This window comes from Monopterus albus, unplaced genomic scaffold (genome assembly GCF_001952655.1).
Source record: "Monopterus albus unplaced genomic scaffold, M_albus_1.0 scaffold19.1, whole genome shotgun sequence".
In the NCBI taxonomy this organism is placed as follows: Eukaryota; Metazoa; Chordata; class Actinopteri; order Synbranchiformes; family Synbranchidae; genus Monopterus; species Monopterus albus.
In genome coordinates this window covers 1992718-2009071 of record NW_018127899.1, presented here as the reverse complement: position 1 = coordinate 2009071, position 16354 = coordinate 1992718, and the positions used below count along the sequence as shown (strand labels likewise).

The 16354-nt window shown below is 42.6% G+C and overlaps 1 protein-coding gene across 4 annotated transcripts in view; it reads right to left on the bottom strand.

Annotated features, from left to right (window-relative positions):
* Positions 1-16066, bottom strand: part of LOC109956424 (suppressor of tumorigenicity 7 protein homolog) — a 40010-nt gene extending 23944 nt beyond the window's left edge. For 2 of the 4 annotated variants that reach the window (XM_020593530.1, XM_020593532.1), the window contains exons 1-2: positions 15864-16066; positions 4797-4832 (exon numbers count right to left, since the gene is read on the bottom strand). In XM_020593530.1, the coding sequence (XP_020449186.1) occupies positions 4797-4818 (22 nt within the window). In that variant the 5' untranslated portion in view covers positions 4819-4832; positions 15864-16066. Of the gene's footprint in view, positions 1-4796; positions 4833-6766; positions 6882-15863 lie in introns of all 4 variants that reach the window. The other 2 variants (XM_020593531.1, XM_020593535.1) reach the window with 2 other exon arrangements.
* Positions 16067-16354: the final 288 nt, after the last annotated feature.

Below are 16354 nucleotides of genomic sequence, written 5' to 3'. Positions count from 1 at the left end.
TTAAGGCAACAGGAGAATTTCCTAACAATAAAGCTCAGTCTCCTTTAAAAACAGGGTTGAGCGTTTGCTGCTCTGCTGTTTTTATAGTGACAAACATGGATGGTTTAAGAATGGCATCATTCATGCAGACAAAAAGGACAAACAGGCTCTTTAGTTCAGACACTTTTTAGACATTTGTGTAGTCTTTTTCAAGTCTTCAATATTTGTTGACAAATCACAAGATTTACACAACAAAAGTTTTAAAATGTTTGGGGCAGTCATACCTGGGGTAACAAAATTTTGCAATTTGCAACTGCACTTTCAATTAATCTGACAGTAAAGACAAACGTGCACAAGAAAAACCTTCCATTTGGTGAAAGCTTGCCAAAAATGTGCCCCACAATGTCAAGAGTTTTGTATGGATGTATCCAATCAGAACAGAAACCCAACTCCCAGCAGAGGTAGAGACTCACTACAGCAGCCTCACAACCAAGTTTTCTCTCTTACAGTAACAGTGTGTACAAGCTTTAGATTGAAATGATTGTGTATATGTTGGGAGAGGGTTTAAGGTCAGAGGTTGTGAGTCTTGAGAATCCATTACTCATTCACTGGCTATGAGATAAAGTCCTTAAACGGGCTCCTTTCTCAAAAAATGAGCCTCCTTTTTGGCTCGTTTAACTGCCAGCTACTATACAAGCTCGGGAGACAAAAATAGCAGAAGTCAGCAGTTACCACAGAAACCCGATCACTTGGGCGTTTTGCTGTTCTTACGGAGGTTACCACAGCAACAGAGACCGCTGGTTGCCGTTTGGCTTTCATCAAATTGCCATTTTCAGTGAGCACCTTATTCTGCTCTTGGACAAAGACAGTGCAACAACAAATATGACACACGCACCTGGAACCTCCTCAGAAAGAGAGTTCAAAGCCCATTAGTGACCAACACAGATCAGTATTAATAATATGCATGTCAGTGCAACATGGTTATAGATAAATATGGGTGAAATAAACATGAAAAGTATTATAATTTGACATTTGTACAGAACTGAACTGGAAGAGAGAGATTCTCTGTCCTTCAGCACCTTTTACAGTAGAATTAAAGGTGAAGCAGACTAAAATGTGGACATTTGCTGCAGGATAAGAAACACAAATCTGTTATCCCTGCATTATAATGGACTACACCTCATATCCTGTCATCTCTGTATCTGGCTTCTCAAGAATGTGAAGCTCTGAGGGTGTCCTGTGTTGTTGAGCACATACTCTGCCCTGACTGGACACCTTTCTGCCAGCCTGTGCTTTTATATACTAAGCAGCGAGAGAAAAGTCAAACATTCAAGAACCGACTGCATTAGTCCAATGTGTTGCGTGGCTCAACTGGTGGTAACAAAGTCAAAGTGGAAACAGAACCAACATTAGCTAGCTTCAGTTTTGCCCCACTGTGATAGACTGGCGTCCGGTCCAGGGTGGACCCTGCCTCTCGCCCAGTGTCAAGTGAGATTGGCTCCAGCCCCCCTGCGACCCCGTTCGGGACTAAGCAGTACAGATAATGGATGGATTTCTGCCCCAACAGCACTGTGCCACTCTCTGGGCTTCACAGGTAGAAGGATGACAATGGACAATGCCACTATATGAAGTGATTTGTACTTGGAATGTTTAGTTTGGCTCATGTCCCATCTGCTTACTTGGAGGAGCCGGGGTTTATGTCCTATAAAGCTCAGGTGCACTTCATTTAACACCAAGTCACTGGTTTGAATCCATCCTGAAATCATTCTAACATGTTATTCACTTCCCTCTCTCACTCACTTGCTGTCACTGTTTGTTGTGTACTAATGATACAGTTTAGATGACTTTAAAACAAAAAATCAATACCCCCTTAGGCAAAAATAAAATTTGGTACCAGCTGGAAGTACCGACCTCCATTTTAATAAAGCATATACTTTACTTTATTGTACAGCTACTGAATCATCAGTTTCTTCCTCATAAAATCTTACAGCACACAGGCCGAAGGAGAGAAAGCAAGACAGAATGCAGGAGCCACTTACCCAAACCTGTGCTGGACTGCTGGACTAAAAACAGAGATGGGGGTCAGGGGTCAAGTGTCTAGAAACAAGGCCTGTTTGTGTGTATCTTTGTGCGTGACAAGGTAATTGCATGTGTCCAGAGGTGTGTGAGGTGGATGTTGTTTCTGCTCATACCAGGGTCACTAAGGCTATTTTTGTAAGCGCTGCTGGCTGTTGAAAACAGAGGCCAATGGATAATAAGGGGCTGCTCTTTAAAGCACAACACTTAATGAAACATCATTTCCAAAAGGCTGCTTGAAAAATAAGAGCTTCACTTTAAGTCATTCAACATCTCTAAAACACAAACGGCACAGTTTGTGCTATTCTGTCATCCATATAGTTCAGCTGTAGTTTTGAATGACTAAAGGTACCTCTTCGTCCTTAATGTTTGTTCTGTTGTTTTAAAGAAACTGTACAGTTTGTTCAAATGCCAAAGAAGCAGGGAAAGGTATACTGACTGAGGATAAATAGTAGATATGCAATTGTAAATGAAGTGAAACAGATTAAACTTGATCTTTTACAATTTGTTATAAGAGTAAACAAATCGGATGTGCATGCATTTGTCTTTCACTGTACTGAAGAGAATAAGTATTATAAGTTTGGCTTTTCACTCCCCCCACCTCTAAACGAGACCTTATTTGGCTTAATTACATACACAAATCAGACCCCTCGGAGCTACAGCTCAGTGTGTCTGCTGTGGAGACTACACTAGAGTTAGAACAGCCAAAGCCAGGTGACCATATGACCAGCTTAGCCTAAGTGACTCTGACAACGGCATGTGGACATGTTCAGTATAAAAGTCGTACATACTATGAAAAAATAACACAAGCTAAGTCAGATGATGAACATAGTCTTTCCATTTCCAATGTCACGGTCTCAAACAAAAACTTTCTAAAGGTGTTTATATTCATTTCCTCTTGCGGTTTTTGCTGCTTGGAAATAAACTTGGGCCCAAGTGGTTTCCTAGCAAAGCAATTCCAGTGAAATAGCCTATAAAAGGAGCTCCACTTACCTCTGAGTGTTGCAGCAAATGCTACACACTCAAGCTCTCTTTTAAACCAGATACTGTGAAATGTTACTCACTGCTCACACTCACTAATCTTCTCTGTGGTCCATGTAGTGTGTGCACTGTGACCTCAGTGCAGCACCACGACCATTTAGGAACAGCGGTTTAGTAGCAGTTAATGTCTATTAACAACAGTACGTCCTGAGAAAATACTCTTTGAACACAAGGTGCTGATTATTTGTAATTCAACAATGGGAACAGAACTCCCTGAATTAATGTGTGTGGACTGAGCACTCTGAAATTCCATCTTTTTTTTCAGCTACAACAAATATTTGAAACATCCCAGCAAACTTAAAAATATAAGAATGAGTGGAAAGGTGAGAGATCTCACCCACACACGTCTATTTTGGCATCAATGTTTTTATTATTTTGACCGCTAAAGAAAAGTATCTGGAAACATAACATGTTCCCTACAATTATAAATCTCAGTAATATTAAGGATCTTACCAAATATCTTCTTTTTCTAAAAAGAGCGCTTGATAAATATGACAAAAAGCTAAAAACAGACCCAGAAAGCTGACAACACTGAGGACACACTGCTGTCCACTGACTCAGTGACAGAATTAACTTTGACCCTCAAATGACCTCAAATTCTGGCACGAGTTCAGAATCTCAAAGCACAAGAACAGACAACCTGAGCTAGGCTTTGGTGAAATGTAAGATGTGATCTCTACCAGGCTGTACTTTCAGAAAACTCCATGGTGTCACTCAGTTGCACATTTCATAAATAAAGACAACACTCAGCTGCTCAGTAAAGAAGTGGTGCATGACAGCTTTCCGTCACTCTAACAGCCAGGACGCTAACAAAATCTGCTCTGCTGCCAGTGAGCATGCTAACTCTGATCTGACGCCAAAAAAATTAGTTCCTTTTGCCTCTGAATGTGTGGCCTTGACAGAATCATTTACAGTAGATCAGCCCAGAATTCCCTGAAGCATCAAGCAGGTAGTGGAGTGAGGCATCTTATTTATCAAAGGTTTTCTTGTGAGGGTGAGGTAGAGGGGAAGAAAGGGATTTGCCTACAGATGTTGGCCCACCTACAGCTCAACACTACAACTCTTCTGAGGGACGTTATAAGTTGCAAAATGCCCAAAGCCACACATGTGCACACGTACAGTGCATAGCCAACAACAGGATATGCCACGTTAGCTTTGGTGGCATCCGTGGCTGGAAATGCTATGCTTACACCTTACAGCAATCTGCCTGAGCCGGCAAAAGCAGACAGGGGAGGCTGATGCTTGTGGAAACTCCAGCAAAAACATCCATCTCCTGATATGCCCACTCACACACACAACCCAACCATGCACAAAAACACACTTCTCAGCATTCAACCAGCATGCCATTACACACGAGAGGAGTGAAAATACATAGACAGGAGATGATCTCACACACAGACACAGTACGGCTGAGAGTGAGAGAATGCAAGGCAGGCGGTAAGCTCAGTGTGAACAACTAGCTTGTAGTGCCAGCCCTCCGTGCTAAAATGGTAGATCCCAGATTTCTCCCCATGCAATCTGCCACCAGCAACCATGGAGGCAAAACAGGAAGAGGGGAGAGGAGAGAGGGATGCGGGAACAGAGGAAATCTAGCCACTTCCTTTTACTCCTCTCCCTCCGATAAAACACACATACACCTAAATAGATACACAAACAAAAGATAAACACTGAGGTTTCAGGAGGATGGTGGTGGTACTTACATGAGGACTCTGTGCCGAACATGGCTGGGCCGGGAGCTGTGATGGAGAGAGGAGGAGGAGGAGGAGAAGGAGGAAAGAGAGGAGTGAGAAAGGGGAGGGCGAGAGACAGAGAGAGACACAGAGAGAGGGAGGTTGATGAGCAGGCAGCTACACAGTGGGGGTCATCAAAGCAACACAATGCAGCCAGCCGGCCGTCGCTGCCTCCCAGACAGCCAGATGCCCCAGCTCAGCTATCTGTCGCTGTTTTAAAAGCCCTCCACATGCACACTCAGTCCGGGCGCCAAGAAACAAGGCCTTGCGAATAATGGAGTTAATAAATAAATATATAAAAAATATAATGAGCAAAAATCCTTCACAGCCAAGGCAAACTGTGATCATATGCAGACACGGAGATGCAGCTATGGCTAGCTATCGCATCTCTCCTCTCTCTGCAGCCTATATCCTCCTTCTCATCCTCTCCTCTCCGTCACTCTCTCGCTTCTCATTCCACTGTAGCATTTACTAATAAAAACAGGGAGAAGGGGAGGGAGAGAGAGCAAAGGAGGATTTCCCGGGGAGAGGAGAGAGAAGGGGGGAGTGAAAAACTAGAAATGTGGTGAGGATCGGCTGCTGCTGCAGCCTCTGTGAGACAATAGCTATGCAGACAGTGACGTCAGAGAGCGCACTGTAAAATGACTGAGTGACTTCTGCTAGACAGAAGGAGACAGAGAAGGGGGAGAGGTGAGGAAGGAGCAGGGAAGTATGATAAGGAGATAAAAGAGAGGCATGGACAAAAAAGAGAAAGTGGAGAAGGAGGAGGAAAGGGGATACAGACAAAGAGATCCATCCAGAGGGTCAGCTGGGGCTGAGGGGGCACTGGAGAAAAATAGTGGACAGCAGCCCGATCAAAATGGGTCGTCTACTTTTTAGCACACACACTAGAGGAGGCAGTGAGAGCAGCAAGAGACTGCAGACAATCAGTTTGACAAACTGAAACGAAGATGATGTGTGTTTACCTACTGTTAACACAACACACACACACACACACACACACACACACACACACACCTGGCCATTACAGAGCCAGAAAACAAAATGCTCCACTCTAATCACAACATCATCAATCAACTCTGCATTTAAGGAAAAATGTGGAATTACTATCATATTAAATCAGGTCTATTCCCTGCTCTGCGTTATATTCCCCAGTTAACAACACACACAGTAACATTTTCCGTTGGATTTCATGCATACGTAAGTAAAACACAAATGTAGTGTGGTGGATTTCAAATATGTTCCTTCCATGTGATGCACACAGAACAGAAGACCATTTCTTCAGTAGTTTCCTTCTGTGTCTGCATGCACTTGTATCTCTGGGTTCAGAAACAAACGTTTTGGTCCAACACCAGATTATCAGTAAAATAACAAGTAAATAAATATATATTCAAATAAAGAACCCTATTTTTTGTCTGAGGACAGCTGATTAAAGTTAAAGACACAAATAAATGAAATTCCTATGGATATTACCTATAAAATTACAAATTAAAGGTTTAATTGCAACTAAACAAAGGCCAACAACAATAATAGCACCATCATTCAGTTCTTTTGATAAAACTACTCATAAATCACACAACCTGCGCCGCATAGAAACAAGACCCCTGGCTTCTGTATTCAGGTCATCTGAATTCTTTTCTGCTTCTTTCAAGATGCATGGGAACCCTGATGTGCTCATGCTGAACCTGCTGCAAGTGATAAGTCTTGTTACTGATGCATACTGTACTGTATGAAGCCTTTAAATGCAGTGCATACATAACCCAATATCTGTGCAGCAATGGCACACACTGGGCGTATGAATGGGTACAGTGGTGACTCCGTACAACAGCCTGCTAACATAAATAGACGGGAGGTCAGCCGGACGTCCTCGTGGCCCCCGCTGTGAATGGGGTGAAGCTAGCATGTGGATTATCTCAGCTGCTGAATAGAGCAGTGTGTACCTATGAAGTCCTGTGTTCTTTTGTGTCTCAAAACCAGCCCTCGCTGCCGCCTCCTCGTCTTCTCCCCACGTCTTTGTCCTTCAAGCACAGTCAAGAGACCCCTTCTGTTCTCCTGCTACACCGCAAAACACATTTGTTCTACTAAATATTTCTTGTACTGCTCAAAGTGTTATTTTTTTATTAAACAAAATCTGGTATTAGGTTGGAATAATTTAACAATTTTCCAGAGCAAGTAATCATTATTCCCATCTTTTATCCACTTTATTCATAGGAAACATAAGAAAATAAAAACTAGCAAACAGGCCTGAAGTCCACATGTGCTTAGTGACGCTGCTATTCAGTGTTTCAGGAACTTCATACCATATAACCCGAGAACGTATAGGCTCCATTAATAGGCTCAATTTTGGATCTGGTTCCAGGTGGGAAAAACAGCCAGTGCTTTATTTTGATGACTTGCTCTACATGAACACCATCATAATAAAGTGGACTTGGTTTATGACAGTGTATTGAGATTTGTTAGTAACTTACAGTGTAATGTACTGCAGAGTGGGCTGGTCATCTCTCTGTGTCAGCTGAGCATTGGTACATATTTAAATACAAAGCAATCATTGATAACCCCACCACCACAATGTGCTCCAACCACAACAGTTCACAAAGGGAACTTTATTGATGACTTTGTATATTGTGTGTTTTTAGCTTTGTATTTGTACTTTTGTCTGTAACTTTTTACTACCGATGTCCCGACAAGACTCCACTGAAAAAGGCTGTAATGCTCAGTGGGATTTCACTGGTAAAATAAAGTTTAAATAAAAAATAAAAAGCTCCATGACAAACCTTTCGCTCATGTTCTCCATTTAGTTACTGTCTCCATTGTTTCTCTCTGACTGTACAGACATTGGCAACACAGAAGAAAAAAAAAGAGTGAACATACCTGCAGTATCTTAAAACAGTTCATGTTTTAACACCTTACTGAGTTCCTTATTCTTGGAAATAGTCACATTTTAAAACCTCACATACACTCCAGTTTCCTGATGCCAGTTGTTCAAAGCTCTGAAGACATTCACACTTGATCCTGAAAGAAATGCTAAATCCAATGAAAATGAATTAGAAGCCAATGGAATTAGCTGAGATTTCAGATTGTAGGACTGCAGCAGACGTTGCCGTGCACTGCCACTCCCTCACTTCTTACTAAAGACGTCTCCTGGGGTCAAGCTAATTACACAAGAGGGCTGTCTCTCAACTGCTCCACTGGGAAGTGAGGAGGAAGTGAGCTGCGATCTTTGCCACACACTTTCATCAGTGCGCTCTACTCTTGCATCAACTTTTCAGTTTCTGCCCCTGTTCGCCACCATGACTCAATACAGGTCTTCTTCTGCTGCAGTTTAATAACTAAAGGAAATAAGTGGCCATATGGCAGTATGGAAAGTAAACAAAATGCCAAATACTTCTGACACTTTTCTTTGCAGTGCAGTCAAAACACTCTGCATCACTCTCACCCAAATATTGTATTTGTTGTGTGATGTGATTTTGTGAGCTTTCATCAACCAGTAAACCAGACAAAAAGAATGTCAAAAACTATAGCTTCTAAGCAGGTTTTTTAATAAATTAAACAAATTATGTGCTCCTCACCACCTCTCTCCAGTGGAAACTAAACAATCATCTGTCTCAATAACAGTGTGTTTTTGGTAAACAATGATGAAGCAGTAGAAGAGAAGAGTCCCATCCTGTCAACTTCAGCCAACTTCAGTGTGTTTAAGTCACACACGGCCTACGTTTGCACACCCTGGCACCGGGCTCTTCTCTCTCCACCACACTGATAATTAGGATGCAAAGCTATTGCCATAACAGCGGTGAAGCCCAGGTGCATGGGGGTGCCAACTGAGTCAGACACCGAGTAATGGAACAATGCAACCCTTCAGTGAATGCTTTCCTTAAAACAGTGCTCCTCACCAACTCTCTCCAGTGGAACTGCATTCATGAACCATTTATTCCCGAACAATGCACACCTCACCCTGCCCCCGCTTCCATCATGTACCACCCTGAAAAAGCATCTCCTCCTGGTTGCTAGGCAACTGAAAATAAGCGTGACAGGAGTGTGGCCATCCTACAGCAAGACGAAAGACGAGTAGAAGGATAAAAGAGCTGTGGGGAGCAAGAGGAAGCCAGGACAGTCTATTAGGAACAGCGAGACACTCCAGCAAGACTTGATGCTGGCACCAATGTGTTGATAAGGAGGTGAAATTAGGTGCTGCCATAAATGCAAAACATCACAAAGAACCTATATTTGCTATGTGGCTGGAAAGTCCTAAGTTACATGTCACCCCATCGTTGACTTATGGCATGTTAAAAAGACTCAGCACTGATATTCCACAGAAAAGATAACAATATCCCAAAAAGGAAAAACTGGAGCAGAAAAGCGCCTTTGTCCTTCGGGCACAGTGTCCAGCACCTCCAACATTTCACCAGCTCAAGATGTTTTAGGAACAGACCAGGATCTTAAAATTATGGCTGCTCTCCCTCCAGTGTAGCTGGCAAACCACCCAGCCAGAGGCATATTTGCTGATGCGCGTTTCCTGACCTGACGATAATGAATTCACAGTGCACAGAACCAGCTGGTGTGAAACATGGACCATGACCACTACATGCCTCTTGCAGGCAATAGCAGGGATTGGCAGTCTTATGATAACTACAGTCACCACCCGCCCTTCTCTTTCAGAAGAACCAGACTCTAAAACAAAAGGACAGTTGGTGAGGCTTTGATTGCCTCCACTGGGTCACAATTCAAACACAGGAGCATCATTCAGCTAAGTGGGTCAGGAGTGCTGTGACTGCCACTGCTGACACCAGCTGGTCAGTGAGGAACTGTGCTTCTTGAGCCTTACAGAGCTGTGTGCCAAATTTCATTTTGTAATGACTGGCCCTTACATCCATTCAAAACTGGGAGCACCCAGTACAACCAGTGCTGCCACAAACGAGCTCCACTTGCATAAACTGAACACATCAGAAGGACTTCTATGTCCACCCGCTGGGAAACCTTCTTATAAAACCTACAACTATGTCTACCTGATCTTCTATGTAAAAACAAAAAAATAAATAAAAAAAATAAAAAAATTCATACATTTACATGTTTAATTTGGGAAGCAAAAACCGAACAGATTCACATTCTTGAATCCAGGTATTTCAAAAGAAAATGCCTCTTTCACTTTTTTGTCATTGCACTGGTAGTTTTTCTTCTGAAAGCCACTTTAATTTGAAACTGTTTGACTATGATCTGCTGCATTTGGCAATTTTACCAGCTGAATTTCCCTTTCTCCCCCCCTTACCTTACCCCTCTGTGTATTCCTCTGTCCCACTATGAGCAACAGCGTACCAAAAAGAGAGCCTGCTCTTGAACCTAAAGGCATATTGTACTGATGCAGTATTCTGGACTGTAGCATTGCTCGGGTTAAACTGGATCGAGCCTGAGGGAATGCCAACCGCCACTGTGAACTAGAAGCGTGGGAGAGTTTCTTCACAAATGGACACTAAATTACACACACTAAAAAAAACTTTTAGCAGAGATTTCTGGCACAACTTCGCCCACTGTCAAGGTGCACAGATGAAGGAAAAACAAACCAGAAAGTCACAAGGTCCAGCGACACTTGCAGTGTATAGAGCAACTTTAATGCTAAGGCCCAACATGTGTTGGCTTACAGTATAACAGAAGACCCTGACGAAGGCTACAAGCTGACATGCATTGGTCCTAACAATAGAGTTTGTCTATACACTGTAAGTGTTGCTGGACTTTTTGCCTTTCCAGTATGGCTCATGCTTTGAATGAGTATGGCACAGCAGCAGCCGCAGAGAGAAAGTCTAGTCCACCAGCTACAGCTCAGAAATCAAGTCATTAGGCAAAGATGTAATCTAGTGTGATTATAAAACACAGTTTCTCCTGCAGTAATTGTGATGAAATGCAAAATATCATACATGATGAGCGCTCCAGGCCGACTGTGCCTGGCACTTTTTTGCATATATTCAAATACATACAAGCAGTCAAATCTGGGACATACTAAGTGCAGTGAACATGTCATTCATCAAACTGTCTCTGTATGCAAAGCACAAAGCCAGGATCAGGAACAGAGGGTGTAAGAAACGACACCCCCCCCCCCCCGTAGGCTCTGGCTGTTAGCCTCATCTTTCCGGAATGTAATCAACCACTGTACAGAGTCTACTTCCCATTTAGTATCTGGGGGCAGCACCTGAGTTCAGAGTTGTTGTGTGAATGGAAAACACAAGTTGTGCTTTCATTATTTACCCAACATTGCAGCAAAAGTTCAATCCACACACAAACACTGTGAAACACTTGTTAACTGCTGTTAACCGTTAAACACTTGGTATTTCACAACACATTCAGATCAAGCTAAATGATATTTCATTAGCATGCCTCTTCCAGTTAACCAAAAGCACAACACATTCAAGTGGCACTGATACAAAATATTAGATATCATGCTTAACAACAACAACTCCTTTTGCACAGTCATCTCAAGCGTCTCCATATCTATGTCTCAATGTTCATGACTGCTGCAGATTTAGTGAGAGGAATCCATATCAGATAGTGGTTTCTACCTGGACTCACTTCACTGCTGTACTTCACAGAATGTCTGTGACATTTTGTACAGTCAGGTTGTCTCTGCAGTAGCTGTGACCTTTCCCTCACTTGGCATGGTGGGTCAGATATTAGAGCTAGCTGTGAGGGCTTTAATTTCCACTTTTGGTGCATCAAGGTGCAAAAGTCTGAAGGGAGGTCCAGGATTTCTGATGCAGATGAACTCATGGGTACAGCTGAGTGAATGCAGACAGACAGACATTGTGGACCTTTTTCCAGGCCGGGCAGGGCGGTCTGCTGCGTCAAAGGTAGGACAAACATTTCTGGTTGAGATCATCTTACCAGAGCAGTGCACAGCTTCTAAATAAAGTTTCTTGACCAGTCTGGCTTTGTGGGGAATTGCTGCCATGTCTGTGCCTGTCACATCATTCATCTAACTCAGAGGTTTTCTATACATTCTTCTAAAAGTCCAGACTTTTCTTCTGTACCTTGATTCTGGTCTGGCTGATGAACTTAAATGTATTTTCAGTGATCATTTCTTGCTTCCAGAGTTGTGGACTGACTTTGTTCTGGTTTCACTTCCCCACACCAGGCCGACAATGTTAAAACCTTTTTACAGTGAGAAAGCCAACAGGAGCAAAATCTTCAGAGAGCATTTATTTCTGTTTCTGATGCAAGAATTAAATCTCTGGGGGAGATGAAGCCTGGGGGAAATGCCCTACATAATGTGTCTGAACCCAGGTGCAGGTTTTCAGCAACAACACATCATATACCATTTCTTTAAGGTCAGTACCCAAATGTTCACAGAGAGCTGAGTTGATATGGTACCACAAAATGGTAAATGGTAAATGGACTGTATTTATATAGCTCATTTTTCCACAGTGTGTTGCACTGGCCAAAGCGCTTTACAGGAGATGATACACCATTCACCCACAACAGTCACACACCGATGATGACAGGCTGCCACACAACGGCACTAGTCAAGCCACCGGGAGCAATTCGGGGTTCAGTGTCTTGCTCAGGGACACTTAGGCAGGCGGGGAGACCGGGAGTCAAACCACCAACTTGCTGGTCAGGAGACGACTGCCCTACCTCGTGAGCCACAGCCACCCCAAAATGGTCTGTAAAGTTCTCTTTACGACCTTGAGACTCTTATGGCTGTGCATCAAACTCTGCACTGTATTCATACTAGGGATGGGCAATGATTTTCAAATATTTGAATAGTCATTAAATTAAAAAAAAATCTAATATTTCTTCCGACTATGGTTTTGACTTTAAAAACAGACAGCCACTGTTTCCCTTGCTTTTACTGGCACCTGGAAATAATACCACAGCGACATCAGTATATTATTTTACGCCAAATACAAACAGCAGAAACATGCATTCACTACAGCCATGAAGAAAAAGAAACCGGATAGACTGTATGATGATAACGCAGTCATCTGATAAGGGCTGAAAGGGTGTCTCTGACCACAGATGCATCGACAGCACTTACAATTGTTTTGCTGAATGTGTGATCATACTGTATGCTACAGTTACATGAAAATTTACATACATTTAAAACTATGCAATAATGGTGACGCACAGCACATTACAAAGGTGCAACACAAAGTCCACTCTTGAAGGGCAGTCCTTATTATCAATGGTTTAAACCCTCCGTGTACTGTGAGGAACGTTCTGGAACATTCTGGAAATCTACTATACCCATCTGGGCCAGTTTTACAGAGGTAGAGTGTCCAATTCTCACAGTCACTGCTACAAACACAGATGACATCAAATTGAACAGAAGCACTTTTACCCTTCTGAGAGAAGAACAATAAACATCAGGTTTCAGTATCAGTTTATCAGAATCAAACAGCAATGGTTTTCTTCGCACCACTTAACTGACACACAGAAAGAAACGCATCATAAAAGTTGTTAGCCACCAGAAGCCGAAACACACCGCAGTGCAATTCTGAGTAAAGCACATTCCTTCAGCTTCTCGCTCTTACCATGTCATTTCTCTGGTCTTTCAATGTACACTTACAGATCCACAGCTACACAAAGCTGTGAATTGGTTTCCCTTGTTAACTGATAGCTACAGAATATTTAGCATTACTTTGTCTTTTTTATCTAAGGACTACAAACTTCCTGTGTTCCTGTTGGCGAAACACAGACAAGGTCACAACGAAGAGATCTCAAGTAAAGCCTCGCAGTTTTATCTTCAGTCTCTCAGTGGAGCTAAGGCTTTACTTCATAAAAATATAAATAGAATGTTTAACAACCATACAGGAAGTTATCAGTTATAAGAGGCCACCTAACTATAGCAGCATCAATGTTTCACTGACACAAAGAAGCCACACAGCATCTTGATCTTAAGTAAAAGACACAGGGTTTGTTTTATTCCCTGCAGGGGAAGGGGGAGGGGTCCATCTCTCTACTGTTATTTAAAGCTACTTCTTTTGCTTTTGCCAACAAGACCAAGCAGGTTCTCTGGTGGATACCAAAAGTCACAAAAAACCACAAGGAGACAAGTTGAGAAAACATCCCTGATGTAATTAACTGCTAGCAGTTTGAAGGGTGATCACACAGGTCAAGGATCAACATTTTCATGAGGTAGAGCGGCCGCCCCCAGCCGGGAGGTCAGCAGTTTGATTTCCGCTCTCCCCATTCCGATGGCCAGTACAGCGCCGCCATTGGCCAGATGGCTGGCTCAGTTCTGTACCAGAGAAATTCCTTGTGTGTGTAACATACTTGGCCAATAAAAGTGATCATCATATATACTGGCATTAAAAGGGGAAATGAAAGTACAATATGTTATTTACAGTAGCTGATTCCTTTGGGTTCAATCCAACACCCCACTCTAAGAGGTAACTGCAATAGTATCTACAGCAGAGACTGACTGCCAGCGTGTAACATGTGATAAGGAGAGGCCAAGCTGAACCTATATACAACCCAGGTCAAAAACCCCACTTTCACTCTGTGATGCCGCAGTGTGAAAACAACACAGTGCATCTAGTAAAGCATCCATTCTAATCTACATGCACATTACATGGTTCAGATGTGCACATCAGCAGTACTGCAAAGGTTCATTTGTTGTGTATAGTGCTATAAATATATTTTTTGAAGAAGTCTGCAGTTCAGTTCACTACAAGTCAGAATTAATCTTAATAGAAAGGTGATACTTAAATGTTGCATGATACTGTAAAACACAATATTTAAGTAAGACATTGACATATTACTGCCCCAAAAACATCCCAGGCTGTCTACTGAGTGACAGTACTACGCTTGCCATTTTATGAATACTGGGTGCTAAGCAGAAGGTGATTTCAAACACTGTGTGGTTGCTCTGACCGCTGAGACTGGATTATTAGATGCCGTAAGTACAGTTAAGGCTTTGGATTTAAAAGATAATGCCTGTGATACCTGATACTGTGATAGCTGCTATATCTAAATTAAAGCAATTACAGAGAGGTAATTGTTTTGTGGTTGGCACATTTTCCATTTTGTCATACTAGGCCTTTTCTGCTTAGAGGCTTGTCGCCTGCCAGGAAATGGGTAGGCAATATGATCCTAACTCCAGTCATAATATTTATAATGGTTAGAGCGATTTTTAATAAGAAAAGGAAAAGATCAAAATCATCTGCCATGCTTTTTCAAACTGAAGTAGAAAGTCAGGTGTTCATCAGAAGGCACCAGCTGCAGTCACACTGCACACTAACACCTTTCTGTCAAAGAAATGACAACGGTGAGAGTCCGCATCCCGAAAACCATATTAAACCTGACACACAAGCCTCCAACGCCCACGCTTTTGGCTATGACTGTTCGGGTCCTCACACACGCAGCAGCTCCTCCACCAGCCTAGGGTGCCCGAAGGCTCTCCTGCCCTCTCCAGCTCCAACCAGCTGGCTTTCTGAAAGAGCACATTCTTCCATCTGCTGCTCAGCACACAGTTACAGGAGACTGCTCGCTGGCTTCCGAGAGCGCCAGGACACATAATGCCAACCACACTGAATGCCCAACAGAAGTAGCTACATACGAACACTTCACGAGGATAACGGTCAGTGGTAAACGTGGGATCCAACTTTACATCTATTTCAGTCAGTAACACCCCCTAACAGATGAGTTCCACCTCAGATGGACAAGCGAAAACTTGGCAAACAGACAGCATGAAGTAAAAACACCGGGACACGACTGACACTAGACTCTAAGAGCCACTGCATTGACCCAATATAAAAACTATTAAAAACAACACAACGTGCTGTTCTCTTGAGACGACTTATGGTAAGGGGCAAAGAAAAGTAATTTCGTGGTAGCTCGGAACATCCTACTACAATCCTATTAACATCTGCCACGCACGTTTCCAAGCATAATGATATCCATTTAAACCCGACTGGGTTTTAGCCACTGACCCTGCTAGCTAACCGCTAACACGAGCTGGCTAACGTTTACAATAAAAGTTTACAGAAGTGAGGTCACTGTGAATTGCCGCGCTGAGGGAATTGTTAAAACGACATGTGTGTGAGAGCTTACCTCAACTTGTTTGTATGAGAAAGCCAGTTAAATCCTTATTCGTTGCAAGCATTTCTTCAAACAGTAGTTCAACATGTGTCTAGTATCCAGCAGCGGTGGACTGTGTGTAGACGTGTCTACAAACTGGGCTGGCTGGATAATGTTAGCTAATAGTTAGCTACCGGCTCGCTAACCTGGCCAATTACCTCCCTCCACCTCAAGATGTCGCTGTTATTAGTTTACATGTAACTGTTGGTGCAAACTCAACCATCAGCTACTTATAAATCACACATTATATCATACTTTTAGCAACATTAAAAAGAACAAACCCCATAAATATAAGCCAATAAGCCACTTATTTTTCCTCAGCCTCACAAAGAGTGGCTCATTATTCCAAATGACTCAGAGCACTTATACTTATTTCATGGTGGCCAATCTGGTTCTACACCTGCTATACTGAACAAATTCCCTATCACAGAACAATCACTTCTAATCACTGTGACTGTAAATTG